Raw genomic sequence first — 23,148 nt, forward strand, 5'->3', positions numbered from 1 at the left:
TGCTGATCAGTTGAAGTGTTGCCCTCTCCTTAGATCAAGTATCTCCGCCATGGGGCTGTCTAGAATGGAGAGGTCGTAGAAGCAAGGTAGGCACCTCCGATCCCGAGAAATAATGGCTCTGATCTGGCGATGGTGAGGATGCCGTGGTCGGGATCCCGGTGGGCGTGGCCGACGAGCACGACATAAGATAACTGCTCTATCAGTGGTGACTCCCTGGGAGCGTGGTCGGTGCCCTGATGGCCCAATGGAGGAGGTATCAGGAGGTGTGTGGGCTGGGTTGCTGGTGCCGGTGTCGAAAAAATCTGTTAGGGTCCTCTGTCTAGGTACATCATGGCTCGGCCTCCTGTCTGCCACCAAGAGGGTCTCTCTATGTCTCCTGAGCTCAAGCAGAAACAATCCCAGGCATCTCTGATCCTCAAACTCCATGACCCTGCGTAACGGCCCAAAACCCTCTCGGAAGAGGCAATGATATCTCCCTCGGATCTCATAATAGACTGTACATCGGCAAATGTAGTGTTCCTCTGTCTCTACCGCCTGGTAGCATAGCTGACAAATGCGGTCATCCAAGATCTAATGCATATATCGCCCTGTCTCAATCCGCAGCTGGTGTGATGAGGTCCGGATCTGTCCAACGGCACAATGTATCCCATGTGATAGGTGTACATCCATGTACGCCGGGGGGGTGATAAAATCATCTGGTGAGAGGTGTAGAAAATGGTTACAAGAGCCATTTTCATGCCTAAGGGCTCAAGGGGGCTAGTCCATGTCCTCTTTGTGTCCACTCTAATGATATCCATCCTAATCACGCGGTTTTGCTCTGAGCGGGTGAGATCCAAAAATGGACAATCCAAACTGTACCGCAAGGATGGTAGTGCCTCTATCCGCAAACCATGTAGGTCAAACCATGATCTCATCTGAGCGTACCAGCAATGAGTATCTCCATCCTCTGCCAACTGTATGGATGAGGTCAATGCCAATCGGGAGTACCTTTGCTGAGAGAGCTCCCATAGCCGCTGTTAAAAGGTAACTGCCTGAAATAGGGCCTTGGTTACTACTGGTGGGGCACCCAGCTCAGCCTGAACAATCTCATGTGGTACTGCTGATTTGCTCCGAATCATGCGACCAATCATCATAATCAATGGTCTCTCCATTTGCCTCCATCCCTCATCTGTCCCTCTCTGAGATCTGTGATGTATACTAGGCCCCCAAATTGGAGCTCCGTACAGGAGGGTCGGTGTGACAAGCGTGTCAAATAGCCATAATTTGGTGTGTGGCTCCTGAAACTGTATGTGTGCACACTGCCTCTCAAGTGCCCCCAAGGCTGCATGCCCTCGAGCTAATCTAGCTGCTGCTGCCTCCTTCAGGGAGAAATGCGGTCCTCTGAAAGTAACTCCCAAGTAGACATATGACGTGATGCACTCTACCGGCTCCCCTCAGAAAGTGAACTAAGACTCTGATCTGGTCACCCATGCATGTGTGGTGTTAAACACCATAACCTTGGTTTTCCCAAGGTTCACTGTCAGATATCTATCCGCACAGAAAGCCTGTAATGCATCCACGTGTCTCTGTAATCCCTCCGGAGAGTCTGAGATTAGAACAATATCATCAGCATATAACAAGACGGGTATCAACACCCCTGCCAGGCATGCCCCTGGGCCTCCCAATCTGTCTACATAATCAGAGACCGCATCAATGTACTGTCCAAAGAGGGTGGGCGATAGCGGGCATCCCTGCTTCACCCCTATCGTGTTGATCACCCTATCAGATAGTCTGCCTGGAGCTCGGACTCTGCCTGTCACTCACAGACTCATACGAAAGCATATATACCCCACTGCATATCCTCGGGTACCTCAATGTCATGCAATCTATGCATAAGCTTGGCACATGGTACACTATCGAAGGCTTTGTGGAAGTCCACAAAGCAGCAGTATATCCTTCTCTTCTATGCCTGCCCTCTTCAATAAGTGCCTGAAGTGTCAGTATGTGATCCAAGGTAGTAAATCCTCTCCTGAAGCCAGCCTGTCCATGTGCTCGATGACCATGCCTCTCTGCCCATCGGCTCAGCTCCGACTCCAATATAGAGCCATATAGTTTGGCCAAGTAATGACCAATCATGATCGTCCTGTAGTTGCCTGGTCCCACTATAAAACAATGGTACAATGATATGCTCTGTCCAACTTGTCGGGAAACCCTCACAAACGGCACGATTAAACACATGTACGATGAGCGGAGCCAAAGTGTCTCGTGCATATGAGAAGTGCTCTCCAACTAGCCCATCATGATCCTGTACCTTTCCATTCTGTAACCTGTCTATGGCATCTAGCACCATCCGCATAGTAAAAAAGGTACTGCTAGCCAGTCTAGCTCCCAGTGGAGGGGGGGTGGGGGGCTGTCCTGGTGCATCATATAGCGCTCTAGCATAAGTATGCCGTGCCTCAGGTGCAGTAATCGGAGTACCGAGCTATCTCTCTCCTGAAACATCTTCCATGCCCTCTTGCTGTCCTTCCCTATCAAATCCCCAAAGGATCTCCTTGTAGAACGCTCCCGGTTCGAGACTCGAAACCTGCAAACAAACAAATAAACAAGAAGGGGGTGCAGGCCTGACTCACCACCCAACCATGACAGCCGTGGGCAAACCCACAATCTTGGCTGTCCCCACCGAGCCACGAGCTGAGCTAACTAGGTTGACGTTCTCACCAATCTCTACCTCACAATTTCCCATACCACCGCGAAGCTACCCTCGCGGGCCTCGAGACTGTTGCCAGCCTCGGCTGCGTAAAGCAAGTGCACGTCTGCACTAGATCCAGGCTCCAGACCATAGAGCTCTCACAAATCACACGAGACTCTATATCACCGACGACTAACCTTGGCCGCCCTTTTATAGGTTCTTGGCCGGTCATCGAGCGTCCACACTTGGACGCCCGCCCGTCCATACTTGGGTGCCCGTTCGTTAGTCTATCCCTAACTCAGCTCGCCAATCAACCTGCCTAGCTCCAAGCTTCCCTAAACCTCGAAGCTAGTCTTGAGTGCATGTAGCACACGGTAGATACACACTGTGCACATGACATACTCCCCTTCCTCTAAGAGCTCACTCCTGAGCTCACTAAAAAGCCAGGGTAATCTCTCTGAAGAGTAGTCAATGTCTCCCGTGGAGCGTCCTCCTCAACATGATCCTTCCACTTGATCTTGTATTCCGTGATAAGCGTATTACCCAATCTTCTTTCACGAAATCCAAGAATCTTTTCAGATTCGTGTGGAACAAATGTCATGTCCTCGACATCTATGATTTCTTGAGGAGTAACTAACTGGTCTGTTCCACCCAGTACTTTCTTACGTCTACTGACATGAAATACAAGATGAACTTTAACATGAGAAGGCAAATCCAATTCATATACAACCGAACCAATCCGTCGTGTAATACAAAATGGTCCACAATATCTAGGGGATAATTTCGAAGATCGACCTGTCCGTAAAGTCTCGGAATCTTTCGGAACTCGCAAAAACACCATCGTTCATACGATGTCTATTAGAATAAAATCTGTCTCGGTCTTGAGCACTTCTAATGGATTCCTTCGTAACTTGTAACATTTCTTGCATATCTTGCAAGAAATTACGTGCTGCATCATGTTGAAGTCCTGAGAATCCTACTGTAACAAGTGATCTAGGTTGAAAACCATACATAAGCATGAAAGGACTAAAACTTGTACTCGTATGCTTAGTACTGTTATATGCAAATTCTAACATAGGAAGATAATCCTCCCATGAACTCTGTCTTTTGGATATATATGCCCGAAGCATATCCTCCAAAATCTGATTCACTCTTTCTGTCTGGCCATCAGATTGAGGATGATCTGAGGAACTCAAATTCAAAGTTGTTTCCAATTTCTCAAAAACAAGTTTCCAAAAATCACTCGTAACTTCGAGTCCCTATCACTGACTATGTCCTGCAGTAACCCGTACAGTCTAAACAATTGCTCGATAAACTGCCTTGCTAATTGCGTAGCTGTAATAGTCTTCCGGGTTGGTAAAAATCTAGCCATTTTTGTCAAGCGATCTACCACAACACAAATAGAATCGTGGCCTTGATGTGTTCTTGGCAATCCGGTAATAAAATCCATGGAAATACTTTCTCATTTATTACCTGGGATTTGCAAAGGATGCAACAACCTAGCCTGTCTAAAGCATTCAGCTTTGTTTGCTTGACAAACTTGACACTTGAGAACATAATCTTCCTACATACCCTTTCATCTTTGGCAAATAAAAAGTGTGTTTCACTAACGATAGCGTCCTGTGTACCCCAGGGTGTCCAGCAGAAGGGACGTCGTGACACTCCTTAAGAATCTTGGACCTAATGTCGGAGATCTGTGGTACACAAATTTTGTCATTACGGAATAGTAAACCATTCTGAATCATCCACTGGCCTCCTGCAGCCTGAATGATAGACTGCTCACTCATTGAGTCTTGGTCAATCAATGAGATCCCGTCTTGGATTTTCTGCCAAAATGGACTAAAATAACTATCGGTCCTGCAAAGCCCTCTCAATGACTGAAATAAGTCAATAGAAGTCTCGGTGAACGATAAAGTATTCACCTCTCTAATTCGACTAAGCGCATCTGCAACACTATTCATGGACCCTTTCCGATAACGAATCTCAAAATCAAAATCTTGCATTAACTCAGCCCAACGAGCTTTCCTTCCTCTCAAATCATCCGCATCACACACATACTTGATTGAATGATGATCAATCAATACCACAAACTTGAAGCCATATAAATAATGTCTCCAAACCTTGAGAGCATGAATCACAGCATAAAGTTCCTTCTCAAGGGTTGGCCAACGAGATTTAGTGTCGTCTAGCTTTTTACTTTCAAAAGCAACAGGTCTACCATCTTGAAATAAAGCAGCCCGATGGAATAGTCATTGGCATCAGTTTCAAGAACATAAGGCCGTCTAGGATCGGATAATGCTAAGATAGGTGCTTCCTTGACTTTATCGTTCAAAAGTCTGAAGGCCATATCCAAATCGTTATTCCAAGTGATAGGCTGATTTGACTAACGTCCACGACCTTTCAACAAGTCGGTCATCAGTAGTGTGAGCTGAGAGTACTCCCGCACAGATTTCCGAAGAAAAACAACAAAACCGAGAAAAGAACGAAGTTGTTTCACTGTTCTTGGTATAGGCCAGTCCAGAACCTTCTGAACTCGGTCATAGTCAATGCTCAATCCATCTCTAGTGATCTTGTGTCCCAAGTAAATGATGTCTATCATAAAAAACTCACATTTACTTAATTTAGCATATAGTCGATTCTGTCTTAAAATAGATAAGATAATCGTGAAGTGTCGAACATGATCCTCAAGAGTACGACTATATATCAAAATATCATCCAAGAACACCACCACAAATTTTCCCAAATGTTCACGAAAAAGATCGTTCATCATTTGCTCGAAAGTGGCTGGAGTATTGGTTAACCCAAAAGGTAATACGAGAAACTCGTAATGGCCATACCTAGTCCGAAAGGCGGTTCTTTCGACATGCCTTTCATGAATACGTATTTTGTGATAGCTAGTACGTAAATCTATCTTCGTGAAATATTTCGCTCCTGCTAACCGGTCAATCAGGTCATCTGATCTAGGGAGAGGATAACGGTTCTTGACTGTCAGCTTGTTCAATCTCTTGTAATCTATATACATTCTCCAGGTGTTATCCTTCTTTCTCCTAAGCAACATAGAAGCACCCCAAAGTGATTTACTTGGACGGATCTGGCCCATCCTCAAATAATCTTCGAGTTGTTTAGCCAACTCATCTTCCTCAACTTGGCTCATCTTGTAAGGTGGAATACTAATAGGATGAGCACCAGGGATCAAGTCAATACGATGATCTACTACCCTTTCAGGTGGTAAACCCGATGGCAGTTCCTTAGGAAATACATCTTGAAACGAATCAAGTATCTTCTGTAATTCTTTGCTTTCAAATACACTTAATTCATTGACATCCATAATAGAAGGTATGAGAAATGAAGAAAGTGGAATCAATACACAATGAAAAGCGGTATACAAAGAAGAATCCATTATATTTCCAAAATCAACTGTATTTACAAGAGGTCCCTGAGAGGGATGTATACAATCACCTAAAATACTATACTCGGTGTTCCTATGTTGAAAAGAAAAAATATGACTAGACCAATCGATCTGAACTTTAAGAGTCTTAAACCACTCAATCCCTAATAACAAGTCTACATCAGGTAGCCTGCGTCGGTCTGCGCCAGCCTACGCCTGGGCTTAGCTGCGTAGGCCTCGGCGCCCACTAGCCTGGCCGCCTGCGTAGGCCTGGACGCCTGCCTACATAGGCCTAGGCGCCTGCCAGCATGGCCGGCTGCGTAGGCATGGCTGCCTACACGCTTGCAACGTCCGGTAGCCCACGACCCGCACACGACCAGCACTGCCACGATCACTTCTCGCGCTCTCTCTCTCTCTCTCCGGGGTATCCCAGCATAGACGGAGGTTGCAGCGGCAGATTCGGATTATTCTTGCGAGGCATGCGGGGCACCCAGTCAGGGTGCTGACCACAGAGGATATTGAGGAGATCCGCTAGTGTCCGATGCGGCACATATTATGAGATGGAGGCACCTCCATAGTGTACCCCTCCGTTCCACATGATATTGTATCCTCTCACTATATTCCACTCACCTCCATAGCGTACCCCCCCCTCGCTATATTCCAGTTCCAGTTTCATTTTCTAGGTGCCAGTAGTATCATCTTTATTCTTCATTTTCTGGGTTTTTTTTATCCAGACATTGTATCAGATCCACCATGATGTAACTTTTGGTCTCATAGGTCATTATGGCCTTTTGAAGACGTTAATATAACATTTCATTTCATTTCATTTCTCTCGTTCAACCAAAAGCGAACATGCTTTTCTTTTTCTTTTTCTTTTTTTCTCTCACGACTTGTTCATGCGACTGCACAAACATCTTCAGCCTTCTTCTTGCAAAGCAAAACAACCCTACCAAACCACCTACACCCTCATCACACAGGTTCTTTGATGAAAAAACACATACTATCTGAAAAAAAAAACAGCAACATGCATAAACAAAACAGCAAGCTTCTTGAACACATACCTTACTTCAACCTCATCTTCTCTACCTACCAACTTGCTCGTTCACGAGGCACGCTCTGATACCACTGTCAAATCCCCAAAGGATCTCCTCATAGAACGCTCCCAGTTCAAGAGTCGAAACCTGCAAACAAACAAATAAACAAGTGGAGGGTGCAGGCCTGACTCACCACCCAACCATGACAGCCGTGGGCAAGCCCACAATCTTGGCTGTCCCCACCGAGCCACGAGTTGAGCTAACTAGGTTGACGTACCAACCAATCTCTACCTCGCGACGTCCCATGCCGCCGCGAAGCCACCCTCGCGGGCCTCAAGACTGCTACCGGCCTCGGCTACGTAAAGCAGGTGCACGTCTGCACTAGATCCAAGCTCCAAACCGTAGAGCTCTCACAAATCACGCGAGACTCTATATCACCAATGACGCCCGCCCGTCCATACTTGGGTGCCCGCCCGTTAGTCTATCCCTAACTCAACTCGCCAATCAGCTTGCCTAGCTCCAAGCTTCCCCAAACCTCGAAGCTAGTCTTGCGTGTGTGTAGCACACGGTAGATACACACTGTGCACATGACATTCCCCAAGAAGAGTTGGTAGATCTCCTCCTCTAGCTTAGCCAGATAGGCTCGTTTCTTCCTCGGCACAAGGCGCCGAAAGATCGTCCTGGCCTGTCTATGCGTGTGAGACCCAATAGCAATCTCACGCTGTAGCTGTGCTCGTGTCTCATGACACTCATCATCATACCAACTGTTCTGTGGGGCAGTGATGCGGGGGTGGGTGGAAGGGATCATAGTGCAGGAAAACGCATATGAGGCGGATGCATGTAGTACACCTACCAATCCTCTCGTGATCTCGTCCAGAGGGCTATGCGGGTCTACAGCGAACAAGATATCAGATACTGCATCTCGGTAAACCCCAACTGTCTCACGTGTAAGCTGATATCTCGGGTACCTAAGTAGATGAGTGGCTGGCCCATCTCTCGGGGATCTACCTACTAGTGTGAAACTCAGGTATGCATGATCGGCTGCTATGCCAATGGGCCTACTGGAAATCGTGAAAACCCGCACATCAGGTATCAATGAAGGAGATCCAAATACTCCATTGTGCTCACTCCCCCTTTGAGTTCTAGTGTGTGAGAGCATCTGATCCTTGCCATCTCGATAACCCAGTGTATATGACCAACCCATGTGCACTCCCGAGTGTGAGAAAATGCCTGCCATAATCTGTAATCTCCCCCTTGTCCTGTGCTCATCTCTGCAACCCTACATCCTCTGCCGTGATCTCCCGGTACATAGCCTCTTGAGTATCATATAGCTCTGTCTGCTTTGTGCCTGTACGTGCCATTAGAGAGAGAGAGATGGAGAGGAAACACAGGTAAGAGCCTGCTCTCAATATCATCACCAAAAGGAATACATGTCCCGAGCAAGAGGGGAGAACCTCGTATGTGAGGGACTGCAGCTAGACAAGCTAGGCAAGCAATGAAATAAGAGGGAGGCATGCCGGCTATATATACACCTACATGCCTACATGAAGGCAGTCGACTGGAGCTAAAAGTACCTCCACGACTGGGAAAAATACCCAGGACCATAAATGGGGAATAAATATGGGTAAAATATATGTGAGGGGTGACCAGCCCCTCTGACTAACATGGTCAGCCCTAGAGGCTAAAATAGGACACCAAATAGGAAGCCAGTAAATAGGGATGATGTCTAACACCTCGGCCGAAAAATCCTCATGCAAGCACAACTTTTGCATATGCTTTGCATCACTCGTCTCTCTCTCATCCCAATCCATCCACTCCAAGCTGACCAGTGTTTGGCGAAGGGGTGTCTTCACATCATATAGCCTCTCGAAGAGAAGCCACATGTATGCGAAGTGTGGTGGTGGAAGGCTTCTTTAACTCAAGGGTGCTATGTGCACGGAACATGGCAAGCACCTTCACCTTTGAGGTGAAAAAGGTGACGATGGAGGTGGCTTGCCGGATGATCATCTTCATCCACTCCAACTTGCCCATGTCCTCCATGAGCAAGTCTACACAATAAGATGCACATGGCGTCCACACTATGGAGAAATAATCCCTCTCCAACAAGCGACCCATCTGTCGGCAATTCGATGCATTGTCGGTGACGACTTGCACCACATTTTCTGGACCAACCTACATCATACATGCCGAAACATTGAGATAAGTAACATAATCATACTTTCAACATTAAAAAAAGCAAGGCACACCTCACGATTCTTACCTCAATGACGGCTTGCTTGATATGGCGATATATGAAGTTGCCCGTTGTCTTCCTCCCCTTCTTCTCAGAATCCACCGCTCATACAAAGTATGTGCCTAGAGGGAAAGACAGTATGTTGATGATTCCCCTCTTCTTTCTATCACTCCATCCATCAGAGAGGATGCTACACCCATACTTGGTCCATCCTGCTCGCACGAGTGCTAGAGAATTATCAATTCTCTCCCTCTCTTCGTCAAGTTGTTTCGTGCGAATATCATGGTATGAGACGCCAGTCCATCCATCGTGTGTCGGGCCCACATTTGCAATGCCTTTCGCCATTGTCTTCCATTGCTCCACCTTGAGCACATTGAAGGAGAGATTGCACTCAATAGCAGTGCGTGCAATCTCTATCTCTGATTGACGTTGACGCTCTCAAAGACGTGGTAGGGTACCCATGGAGCCCTCGGTAGCTTCAACTAAAGTAGATTGCCTCGTGCCTTGGTCGGACCTTGGCCTCTTTGCGGATGCGGAGGAAGTATCTCCTGGCGAGGAACTAACCTCATCATGGGCGCTTGAGTTCCTACTTGGGCGGTTGACACCCCTAATGGCTCTAAACATCTCATCGGCAATGTTTTGAGATACTTCCTTGCATGGTGCCACTTGCCCCCCCACCTTCGCAATGTTCTCCCAAACCTAGTGAGGCCGCTCACATAAGGCTTGCCACAAATTTTGCACATCCACCCATAGCATTTTGATCTCTTGGCGGCTTGTGAGACATGGATGGCATGCAATATGAAAGCTTCATTCAGGTCTCTCGTGATTGTGATTCATGAAGAAAGGAGCGGCTTGAGAGAGAGGAGTAGAGAGAGAGGGAGGAGGGTGAAACTTATGCTTGGGCAATGGATTATGGAGCCTTGAAGATAGAGGAATAGAGGATAGAGAGGGGGGCAAAGAGAGAGAGAGAGAGAGAGAGAGAAAGAAAGAAAGAAAGATTTTATTAACGTCTTCCAAAAGACCGAACTCAGCCTATGAGACAAATCGGAGTACCTGTGTGGGGTATCCTCTGTCATCCCAACAAAATGAAAAAGTACTGAACAAAAAAAAGCTGAATCTGGGTGTGCAGGGGATGGAGCTCCACTACTAGGAGAATGCAAACCTATATGCATGGAGTATACAATCATGATATGCAACCTAGCTAGCTCCATCGTGTACCATACTGGGGGTATAAAATGGTATACATCAGTGAAGCGAGTGTCCACAGCTCCCTGAAGAACATGCCTGGGTGTGCTCTGAAGCGAGCCAGTCGCTCCGCACCCTCTCTGTGAAACTGAGCTCTGATCTCTGTCATCTCTCTCTGGTATAGGCGTGGTGTCCAAAAGCCAGGTGTCCTCTGTCTCCTGCGGGCTCTAAGTGTCTCTGCTCTCTGGAGAGTAATTCCCTACCGTGTAGGGGCTGGGAGGGGTATGGATCTCTGAAAGAATGTAGTAATCTGTGTCTGTCGCCCCCCCTCTGGAGCTGTCTGAGCCTGTAATAATGTCTCTCTATGGCGCTGTATGTCTAGAATGTATCTCCCCAGTATGCGCTGGTCTGCTGCCTCAAAGATCTGGCGTAGGGAATGTGGCTCTCTGAATAAAATGGGATATCTCTCTCTCATGGCTGTATATGCTCTGCATCTGCATACATAATGCTCCTCACTCTCCACCTCCTCTCTGCACAATCTGCATACCCTCTCCTCTCGGGGAATCCGTGCTGCTCTGCCAGTCTCAATCTCCAATCGGTGTGATGAAACTCTGAGCTGACCAATAGCCACTCGGGAGCCGTGTGGTAAAAAGCCCTCCATGTATCTAGGCCTCTCTATAAATCCATCATCACTGATACTCATGAAGTGATCTCTGTAGTATAGCATCTTCGGTGGAAGAGGCTGTGTAGGCGATATCCATGTCTCTCGTGTATAGAGCTGCCATAGATCCTGTCTCAATACTCTGTTCCTCTCACTATGAGAGAGACGGATATGTGGTGCATCCCTGTCATACTGGAATGGTGGTAGATGATCCATGTCTAGGCCATGCTGGGAGAACCAATGTGTAACCTGTGCATACCATGATCCTCTGTCTCCTGCCTCAGCCAGCTGTCTAGATGCCTCAAAAGCTCTGTATGACAATCTGTCCTGTGGCATCTCTCTGAATCTGTCTAGTAGGCATATAGTCTGAAATATGGCCTCTACCATCATAGGAGGCGCAGCAAACTCTGCTCGGATAATGTCATGAGGTACTGACGGTTTGCTGCGTATCATGCGTGCCATCATGAGGGCCTGTGGTCTCTCTATCTGTGTCCACCAATGGGTAGCAAGGCCTGGCGCCCATACCGCTGCTCCATACATCAATGTCGGTGTGACTAAAGTGTCAAATAGCCACCCTTCGTCCGGGGCTCCTGAAAATGCGCCTGGTGGCACTGTCTCTCTAGCATAGCCAATGCTGCATATCCCCGTGTCAATCTAGCTCTGGCTGCTGAACCCATGGTGAAGCGTGTGGCTGCTGCAGAGAAGGTAACCCCTAGGTACACGTATGATGTCACCACCTCCACCTGGCATCCTGCGAGAGTGAATGTCATCTGACACCTGCCCTGTCTCGATGTATGAAAGACCATAACCTTGGTTTTCCCAAGGTTCACAGTAAGACCCCTCTGTGTGCAGAAATCATCGAGTGCATGTAGATGCTGCTGTAGACCACCTGGAGACTCAGACACGAATACAATATCATCAGCATAGAGCATAATATGTACTGAGGTACCTGCTAAATCAACTCCATCTCCGCCTCCCCATGTAATGAAGTCAGCCACCTCATCAATGTATAACCCAAATAGCGTGGGGGAAAGTGGGCATCCTTGCTTCACACCAATGGTGCTAGCAATAGTCTCGGACATACCTCCTGAACATCTGACTCGCCCAAAAACCTGCTCATATAATGCATAGATGCCCCATGTCATATCTGCTGGTATGCCAAGAGACTGCAGGCGCTGAAAGAGCCTCTCTCGTGGTACTGTGTCAAATGCCTTGCGGAAATCCACAAAGCAGCAATAGAGCTTTCTCTTCCTCACTCTGGCCTGATCAATCATACATCTCAAAGTGAATACATGGTCAGTGGTAGAGAAAGCTCTCATGAAGCCTGACTGCCCTGATGAGCGTAAACCTGCTCGCTCAGCATATAAGCTAAGCTCTTGCTCCAACACTGCACCATAGAGTTTGGCCAGCACGTGGCCAACCATAACCGTCCTGTAGTTGCTCGGATCGAGCATATGCCCTGTTTTGTGAATCGGCACAATGGTGTGCATCGTCCACTCCGCAGGCAAACCCTCTGCTAGTGCCCTGTTAAACAGGTGTGCAAGAAAAGGAGCTAAGGAATCTACTGCATATATGAGATGCTCACCCTCCAGGCCCATATGGTCGACGGCTCGTCCATGCTGTAGGCGGCGGATAGCTTCCTGTACCATCGAGTGGGTAAAGAAGATAGCTGTGGTAGGTCGAGGCTCCTGTGGCTGAGGTATAGGTGGCTGCTGTGGGGCATGGTATAGACCCTCTGCATATGTGTGCCATGTCTGTGGGTCTGCAATAGGTGTCGGGATCCGGGGCTCTCTGAAGTGCCGCCATGAGACAGGGCTATCTCTACTCATGAAGAAATGAAAGATCTCTAGCTCCTGTATCTCTGCGAAGGCCCGCCTTCTGCGGCGAGTAAGTCTCCTCATCTCTCTCCTCGACTCCTGCTCTGTGATGGCTCCCAAGGCTCTCTGTATGCAGAGCCGTGAGTATAGGGCTCTGCACTCGTCATCATACCATCTGTTCTGGGGCATAGTCCCAGGTCTCACAGGCTCTCCTGAGTGTACACGATGTGGGAAGCTCTGTAATGCAGCCGTGTGTAGGAGTGATGCCAGCTGGGCTGTAATGGTATCCATAGGTGCCAAGGGATCCATGAGTAGGAGCCCATCCTCTACTCTGCCAGTGTATATGTCTGCCATGTCATGTGTGAAGTAGATGGTAGTGTGTGAAGTCGGTATGTGGGGGGCTGGTGATACTGGTGATCTGGCTAGTGAAAATGCCAAGTATGTATGATCTGCCCCAATAGGATGAGGTGGGATGGAGAATGAGGTGACAAGCTGTGATGCCTCCAAAGACCCCATAATGTAGTCTACCACCGTGCCTCCGGTCCGTGTATGACCCCCATGTGGGAAGCATGTCAGCCCTCCTGATCCCGGCCACCGTAGCATCCCGTTATAAATAACGAGACGATGCCTGGCTCCCAACTCTAGTAAGTGGTCCCCATAATGTCCTCTGTCTGGTCCAGTGTCCTCTGATGCTCGACTAGCCCCTATCTCCTCTGGATCCACAGGGTGGAGGATCTCCATGTCATCATAGTCATACACCTCACACTGTCTGCTCTGTGTGTGGGCATTGAAGTCGCCCGTAAGAAATACTTCCCCTAGTGTCGAATAATGCATAATCTCCTCTGACAGACAAGTGTATGGTGAGGCTCCTGTCTCCTCCTCCTGTGGCATGTCCTCTGTAATGAAATAGGAGGATCCTGATGGAGAAAAGTAACATAGAGCTATGTATATAACCCTGTCCTGTGAGAGCTGTAAGCTGATCCACATGTATCTGGCCTGGATCCTGTGCTACCACTCTCAGTCTCCCCTGTAGTTCTCGTCTGAATAGGACTGCTACTCCCCCCGACCCTCTCGAGGTACCCTGGCGTGTGGTCCTCCTGTATGCTGACTCCCACTGGAATCCCTCTACTCGAGGTAGCCCTCTCTCTGGGCTCTGATGTGTCTCTGTCAGAAGTATGATGTCTCTCCCTACCATAACATGCTCCAGTTGTCCAGGCTGCACCCATAGTGAACCATTACAGTTCCATACTGTCATGTGTATCTCTGTCAGTGGCCTGGTCTGTGTCCCATAGGCCCCAAACCGCTAATCCATGGGCTGGCCATCAATGATGACCCGACCATCTCAGTCGTCCAGACTGCACCCATAGTGAACCATTACAGTTCCATACTGCCATGTGTATCTCTATCAGTGGCCTGGTCTGTGTCCCATAGGCCCCAAACCGCTAATCCATGGGCTGGCCATCAATGATGACCCGACCATCGAGAGAGAGAGAGAGAGAGAGAGAGAGAGAGAGAGAGAGAGAGAGAAGAAAGAAAAGAAAAGATATATTAACATCTACGGAAGGCCAAATTGGACAAATCTGTATACAACAAGTCCATGTCCTGTCATGGAAATAAAAACTCAAATGAAAATGAAAAACTAATCCTAGTCATAGGCAGCTCACTATGGAGTCATTGTGTAGCATGATAGAGAGAGAGAGAGAGAGAGAGAGAGAGAGAGAGAGAGAGAACTTCCAAGGTGAGAGCTTGAGAGAGATCATAGATGGAGAGCTTAAGAGAGAGAGAGAGAGAGAGAGAGAGAGAGAGAGAGAGAGAGGTTTGAAGCTTGAGAGCTTAGAGTTAGACTCTAGAGCTCAAAGGCTTGAGAGCTTAAGCCTTAGAGCTTGAAGGCTTGAAGGCGTGGAGAAGGAGCTTGAAGCCTTGGGCCTTATATAGGTAGAGGCTATAGCATATGGCATATGATATATCATACATGACAAGGCCCAAAACATGCAAAACGGGCATCCAAACGGTCAGCAAACAAACGGTCGAAAACAGCTACTTCGCAAAACTGCGCCCAGGCGGCAATGGTCGGAAACTGGACCATACAACACCGTATGACACTATACGGTATCATACCATACGGTATTCCGTACCATAAGCTGTTGTGCACCGCACGGAAACAACTATGCATGTGTGGCCTTTTTGCCACTTCTAGCCCTTCTTTTGCTGCCCATAGGCTAGCTACTTGTTGTACAATAGCCATGTGCATGGCAAAGGTAGGTGAGGTGTACCACATTCTCCCCCGCTTGCACTGCAACTGTCCTCAGTTGCACGGTGTCCATATAAAGCGCCCTTCATAAAAGGAAAAGATCCAAGCAAAGCTCATCCAAAATACCCACGATCCTAAACACTATAACGTCACTTTGCGTCCACTGGGAAGGCTCAAACTCCGTCCTCGCCACGTGAGCACAATGGTCTCCAAAGAAACCTGCGGATGACCAACTTCCACTTGATCAAGCACTTTCTGTCTATCCAACCATCCATGAAAAAACACTGCAACCACATAGTATCCTCCTGTAGCCCATGAGAAGAACATTCCAGAGAATGGCCAAGAAAAACTCCACAATCCAAACTGCAACCACAAATGAATCAGCACAGATGGAGTACAAGACCTGCTTGCACCCACTCCAATGCACCCTAAAGGAAGAACGCAAAACCAAGAACAATACTCCTCAAAAGCATTGCACCAAATCTCAATCCACCAATACTGCTTGGCACGTGTATATCTAAACCACCCATGTCATTTGGAACATACTCTTAAGTGATACTACTGTTGATACACCAAAGTAAAAACCCCGGTTGTTGGCGGTACAGTCTCCAAGAAATCTATGTACTATACTGCAAAGATACACCAACTAACCTATCCTCCCAAGAAATCAATGTACTATGAAGATACACCAAGAAATCTCTGTACTGTGAAGATACACCAACTCGCCAATCCCCCCCAAGAGGATAGGCCAATCTCATGGCATGTCCTCCTGTGGTGCCTCCATGACATCAAACAACACTAAAGATACTCCGCCCAATGCAAATAGCAGTGAGAAGAGTCCTGAACGACCCTAGAAATTGAAGCGACCACCACTGAAGCCAAAGATTCTCCATTGCCTGTAGACGATAACTATGCAAACTCTCCCTCACACACAGACTTGGCTGAAAGCTTCCTCTATGCATACCTGTGGCCTAATGCAATGAAGCACCTTGGGTGTGTGCTCAACCCGAGAAATGAAAAAAGCTGAGACATGCACACATGCATTTCCTTCACACTCATCCTCCAGTTTTGAAGAAGCCTCCTCCTCGGATTGCTCCTCCAAGGTCCCCCAACAATCCTTCGCAATGTGCTCGGTGGAGTCAACATAGAAGCACTATCCAACAACGATCTGGGCGTGAAGCCCTTCAAAGGGTGAGGCGTTGGACTGGCTACCCTTGTCTTTGCCTTTCTGCTGCCCTTGTCGTTGAGTCCCAAACTTGGAACTCTCCCGCGTCTCAAGGATTGTAACAAGACGAACCACATCTGAAAGGAAATGGGGCCAACGTGCACAAACGTCTGTGTGCAAAGACAGTTTCAAACCATCCACAAATCACTCAACCTACTCTGACCGTCGTACGTTCCTTGGTGGGAGCATGAGCAAAAGTTTCCAAAAACGAGCAAGATAGTTGGTGGTCAATTCGCCATGGTTCTGCATAAAATGCTCCCACAATTTCAACAATTGGGAAGCAAACATGCAGAGCATTGGACAGAGCAGGCAGTAATTGTACAGTACAAACAAAAGTTAAGTAGCTGCATGGTAGTTCCGGTAGGTGATGTGCAGTTATCAACCAGGCACCACTCTAGCAAGACCATACAAGTCGAGTTTCGCGCACAGCTCTGGCAAGGCCGTTTGGCAGAGGTGTAAGGAGAGGGTGCAACAATTGGGAGGGCAAGGATGCAGAGCCTTCCTCCTTCCACAAGTCATATACCATCATAAGGCCAGGTGAATTTGAACTTACAAATAATTTTAAAAGAAAGAAGAGAACCGCTAAAAACAAACAAATCAAAAATAGGAAAGCTTAATATAGATCACCCGAGAAGAAATAATGATAATAATAATAAAAAGTTGCAAAACTAGATAAATACGTAGCTAAGTCACAGACATCCACATACAAACACAAATACTTTATTGAACCACAACAAAAGGATTTCTAACAAATAAGCTAAACAAATTTTGAATGACTAATTAGCAACGACAAAATAAACTTTAAATGACTAATTCAATAAAACAAAATAGGCAAAAACAAGAATACAAAAAGTGCGAACTTTACTTCAAAGACTGTCCAATCATGAAGTATGAGATCATCAACTGCATCATGCATAGCATGGACTAGGTGCTACGACATCCCTACTCATGTCATCACTACCCAAGAGTAGGTGCAGGTTTACATATTAAAAATTTGTCCTAACCAAGAGGGGACAATTTTTATACAGAGACCAACGAGCTGAGTTTCTCACTTCTCCGGAGGTGAAGAGCTGGCATTTTGTATGTGCGCAGGACTACTGAGTGAGCTCCTGGGGTCAATTCTATCACATGAGCCGCAAACTCAGCCATGATGAAGGCTAGCACTTACAACTAGACTAATAAAACAATCACTTCCGTATTAAAGCAATGATTAAGCAAGACTAGAAACAATGATAAATAACAACTAAGAGCTAAAATGATCTAAACAGAAAATGGGCTTTTAAGCTCCCCATTTTTGTGACACTTATTACTTAAAATCTTAAACATTCCAAAGCAGAAACATCCAAGATATATCTCCTTCGATTTAAAAAACAACGAACTTTGCTTAAAACCTTATTAAAGCAATAATCCTTTTGCACAAGCAAATTGATGAGTTGGCAAGCTTGAGCAATAAATGCAAACTTGTTTGAACAAATACGAGAGAATCTGAATAACTGAGAAGAGACAACACCATATTTAGTTATTTTAGAAATGTTAGAAGTGAAGTGAGGCATTCTTATGATATTTAAGTTGGAATACTCGGGTTGTAAACGTTTATCATTTATATCTACATCTATGCCAACACAAGATTGAGAAATCGTAAGGTCCAAAAAAAAAACAATGATTATTATTTGCAGTGCAATTAAGTTCACAAAACTCTTTTGGGATAAATTCCTCCACCTAGAGAGCTAGCGTTTAAATAAATCAAGAATATTGGAAACAAAAAGGTCATCAACAAAACGTCTCACTTGACAAAGTTTGTGAAGGAAGATAGGACACGTATCAACGGAAACTAGGCGTTCTATAAAATCAAATTTGTATGTAAAAAATTAAAAATTGGCAAGATAAACGGCACAATTAGTACCCACAGGAATATCAATGGTTTGTTTAAATAAGGAATCACCTAAGGTTATATAGAGGTTATCTAGGAGAAAATCTAACCAAGACATAAAATCATCTTGGTCTACAATCTTGTATCTTTTTTTATTCTTGGTTTTTGTTTTTCAACCACACCCTTCTACATGGGGAAGTCACTATGTGGGTGGTATACCACCCACCCACATCTACGTTGAAACACCTAGAGGGGGAACAGGGAGGGCTGGTCAACCACCTTCAGTTGCCCATGAGTGTAAATGCACACTAAAGGTTAAAACACAAAAAATCAACAATAATCATCAAGGAAACCCATAAAAAAACCAATGCGTCACAAATTGAGCCAGCATGCATCACAACGTTATATATAAATACAGCATGAACCCTTGAAAAATATGCTTATAAGGAGCAGCATTCATATAATCCAAAACTTAGGCTTATAAGGACCAAAGAAGTTAGAAACATTTGGTACGGTATGTATTACAAGTATAAATAGTACTGACCATGATAAGTAACATTAGGTACGTTAGTCTTTCTTCAATCAAAAAAAGTAAAAAATATATATGCTAAGTTATAAAGAATTGTGCATGAAAGAAGCATATGGGCTGCATGAAAACGTATATGGGGCCATACAGGTGAGGTGTACAAGCTGCACATTGAAGTGTAGCTTCCGTGTAGGACAAACAGGTGTTAAAAGAATATTCAAAGAAGAGTTTGTGTTCCATCCTGCGTACAGATCATTCCATATAGAACAAAACATGTGGTACATATCAGAGGGTTGACACAAATGAAAGTAACTATGATCCAATCTAGCCCATTCTTGGCTGTGAGGGACAGAAATGTAGCCCACATTATTCTTTTTATTATTTAAGCAAGCTACAAAATCAGCACTTCAACTAAAATTAGAACCACTTCACACTTTCTTGTCATTACCTCCCAAATATAGATTCTGCCAGAGATGCCTCCACCCACAATATACGACCCATCAACCGTGCATGCAAGAGGTCCTATGGGTTCAACAGGGTAACTTTTGAACTCAGGCTGTGTCTGCAATAAAAAAGGCAAACTTTAAATAAGCATTTGCCTTCTTCGGGCATTAATGGAGATTAAGGAACAATCACCTTAATGCTTCAGCCTTCAACACACACACACACACACAAAATTCACAGAAGGAGAATGCTCTACTGAATGAAATTGCCCAAACATACATGCATGTATTAACTTGGGGGAAAAACAAAAGAGAGAAAAGGCATCAGTCTGCCGATGCTTAGATCACTGACAAAGGTTAAAATGTAGCATTAACAAAGGCAAGACACGTGGCATCCACCAGGCTTTTCACCGGTATGAGACACTACAGTGATGGATGCCTAATCTAAAGAGTTCAAATTGTATTTGATGTCTCATCTACTGAGTCGCGACTAAATACAATGCTTTGTAAGATGGACTCTGTGCATGTGCGAAGCGCTCTTCATGGTGGCCAAGTTTGCATGATACCTATTAGCACGTCATATGTGAACATGTAAATTGATTTCTATGCATGGATATGGTATTGATTTAAATACCTATGTATAAGCCGGGAAGAGGGGACTGGCCATCCTAGGCACCAGACTTTATACGTAATAATCTGTGTGAAAACTACTAAGTTAATTTGCTTTTCACACGAAAACGTATATAAGATTTAATTACCAGCTTTTTGGCTTTTCACATTTTTTGCCTGAGTTTTTCAAATATAAAAGAGTAGCCACTCCTGCTACAATTATCACACCTAGGAAAAAAGCCCATCTTCCAGCAACCAACCCTCTCTCAAAGCTGCACATCAGCAACCGCCAACCAGTAATCCAACCCTGCTCCAGCTGCATCGACAGCACTGTACAACCAATGTACCACTGGCAGCAGCATTTGAATTTTGTACTGCCGTTTTTGTGCAGCTAGCAGTTGTACAGCCTGTGCGAGCTGCACGGAACGCACTACCTACACGGCACCTATATCACACACCACCTGCACGGCACATGTATGTTACGTCCAGCACAGGTTCATACTAGGCAACCAGGCCAGAGGCTGGAGAAGGCTTATAAGTGGAGGCAATGGGCATAGTTATTAAAGATTATAGGGTTATTAGCTAATTTATAGCACTAGGGCCAGGTATAGAGCAAAGTGGCCTATATAAGCATAACCCAGGCTCAGCTGTTATTACAATCATCAAATCTGACTCTTAGCACATAGCCCATCGGGGGTGCTCACTGCAATGACACCTATAGGATGTGGCCTAGTGTTATGGGATGCCAAGTTTTACAGCGGGGGAGCCGCTCCGCCTAGAATGTAGCTATAGCCTCCAACTCGGGGTGAGTTGGGAATAACTCTATGGCTGGGAGGTGAGCCTTAGACCTCGCTCCTTTTGGCTCCCTGTCAAATAATTTCCTGGGCAAGGTCATGTGAGACCTTACACTCGTATCAGAGCAGTTCTGGAACTTGAGTATGGGAGGTTGTGGGTATTGTATCATGGCCAGAAGAAGTAAAAAAGCTCTGCCACCATGAAATCTCAGGTTTTTGACTTCGCTTGGAAGTAGCAGGTCAAGATGCACAGGGAGGTGGGCGATGCGTTACACCCTAGGTAAGAGAGGTAGGTGCGCTTGGCCACCCACAGCCAGGCACACAAGCCAGCAGCCATAGCTAGCACTAGGTGCATAAGTGGCAGCCATGGCCAAGCTTGCATAGAAGCAATCATGCACATTGCACACAGGCCGACAGGTGTGGTCCAGTTCGCATAGGGCAAAGGGTAACATGTGGGAGATGAATGCGTCCTAGGTTTACCAAGGAAAAAGCTCGCAATAGCTTTTTAAGAAAAGCACGCAACTGCGATTTTTTATATAGTAAAAACATGGGTTTAGGCTTTAAATTGCCTCTTAAAAATAAAAAATAAAACTCAGAGACCCTCTTAAAACGAGGCTTATGCCTGATGGCAGGACATACAACCGAAGCCAGTGACTTGGCAAGAGTTTGTGGATGCCTTCTGTTAGCAGTCGGTTGTGATGATACTATGCTGGCCTATTCCGATCCTCCGGAAGACTCTTAAAGGTCTTCCAAGCAAGAACTGTGTATGCGCATCTCTCCCATCCTAACCATTGCATATAACGAGATGCACCAAGTGGCCGACCAGCCTCATCCCTAATGAACTCGTTCCACATAATAGGTTGTCGGTCAGCCTCGTCCAAAGACCTAGGAAGCCTTTGTCGCAAAAAATATCTCACGCTTCTCCATGCTCTAACAATGGCTGCAATAAGAGGGGAAGATGGTGCCCTAATATCAGCCTCTGTGAACAAAAACCGTGTGTTGGGCATCCAGTCTCTCCCGACCCTGGGTGTACATCTGGAAATCTAAGACGAGAAAAAATCCTTCCAAGGCTCAGTGCCTGGTAGGAAACCTCTGACCACAAGTTTGCAAAGCAACGCCCTGCACTGAACATCCGGATCGATAATATTCAAGCCCCCTCTCTTTTGGGCTGAATAACTGTGAGCCAAGCTACCGTGGCACGTGTGTCTGAGGTGCCATCCAAGCCCGACCAGAGAAAATTGCGGATCAGTCTCCGCAATTGGCCAATGCACGCACGAGAGAAGCACCAACAAGAGGCAATAAACCAAGCTAAGGCAAGCAAAACATGATTAGCCACCAAAGCTCTGGAGGCTAAATCTAATCTCTTGGAGCTCCAATGGAGGAGCTTCTTCCGGATACTCATAAGTACCGGAGCAAACTGCTGTGCAGGAGAAATATCAATCCCAACTTGGCATCCCAAATATCTAGCAGTGCATCCTCTCCTGATCCAAGTAAAACCAAGCTCTGCACCCCAATCAACTCTCAGTGAATCACTAACCCAAAAACCAACAAATTTGTGCCAATTAATGAGTGCCCCTGCTGCCAAACAGAACTCCTCTAGTGCTACCCGGAAGGAACATAAGCATATATGTGAAGCCTCCAAAAACAGGGCTGTGTCATTAGCTAACTCAGAGTCAACCAACTCCTCATGACTACGAAGAGGCAACCTCAATCCTGAAATACCAGCAGTGGAGTGGAGAAAGATGCTCATGGCCTCTGCAACTATGATATATAATAAAGGGGCTAATGGACAGCCCTGTCGTACTGAGCGAGAAATTTGAAACCGCTCTCCTCTATCACCGCAAGCAAGAACTCTACTGTGGGCATCATGATACATGCATGAAACTCCCTTGATCCATCTCTGAGAGAAGCCCATATGACTAAGAGTACCCTCAAGAAAGTCCCAATCCACTCTATCATAGGCCTTCTCAAAATCCAAGAGCAAAATGGCTAAGGGATGATTGCTCGCTTTAGCCCATTCGACGGCCTCCCAAAACGACAAAATGTTATCAAAGATGCTCCTGCCGTGTAAGAATCCATTCTGGGTATCATGAATAACATCCTGCAAAATTGGCTGCTACCTAATGCTCACTGCCTTAGCAAGAATCTTATAGGTAGTCCCAAGTAAGGTGATAGGTCTCCACTGACCAATCAATGTCTTATCCCCGCTCTTAGGAATAAGATAAATAAGCCACTCAGTGAGAGAAGAAGGCATAGAACCTGTGTCCCACATCTCCTGCAAAGCCGATGTTATCTCAACCCCAATCTCATCCCAAAAAGTAGTGAAAAAAACAGGGGAGAGGCCATCCTCCCCTGGACACTTACCATGAGGTAAGGCATGAAGAGCATGACTGAACTCCTGCATAGAAAAAGGGGCATCCAGAGCGGCACACATCTCCTCGGTG

The 23,148-nt window shown here is 46.2% G+C and overlaps 1 protein-coding gene across 1 annotated transcript in view; it reads right to left on the reverse strand.

Annotated features, from left to right (window-relative positions):
* The window catches only part of LOC147640679 (protein ROOT INITIATION DEFECTIVE 3-like), a gene marked incomplete at its 5' end in the record, with an annotated part of 107,263 nt that overhangs the window by 76,165 nt on the left and 7,950 nt on the right, over positions 1 to 23,148 (reverse strand). The window contains one exon of the mRNA XM_086814125.1: positions 19,307 to 19,420. Within this exon, the coding sequence (XP_086670251.1) occupies positions 19,307 to 19,420 (114 nt within the window). The remainder of the gene's footprint in view (positions 1 to 19,306; positions 19,421 to 23,148) is intronic.

Source organism: Cibotium barometz, chromosome 2 (genome assembly GCF_041138505.1).
Source record: "Cibotium barometz isolate CiBa-2024 chromosome 2, ASM4113850v1, whole genome shotgun sequence".
NCBI classification, from domain to species: Eukaryota; Viridiplantae; Streptophyta; class Polypodiopsida; order Cyatheales; family Cibotiaceae; genus Cibotium; species Cibotium barometz.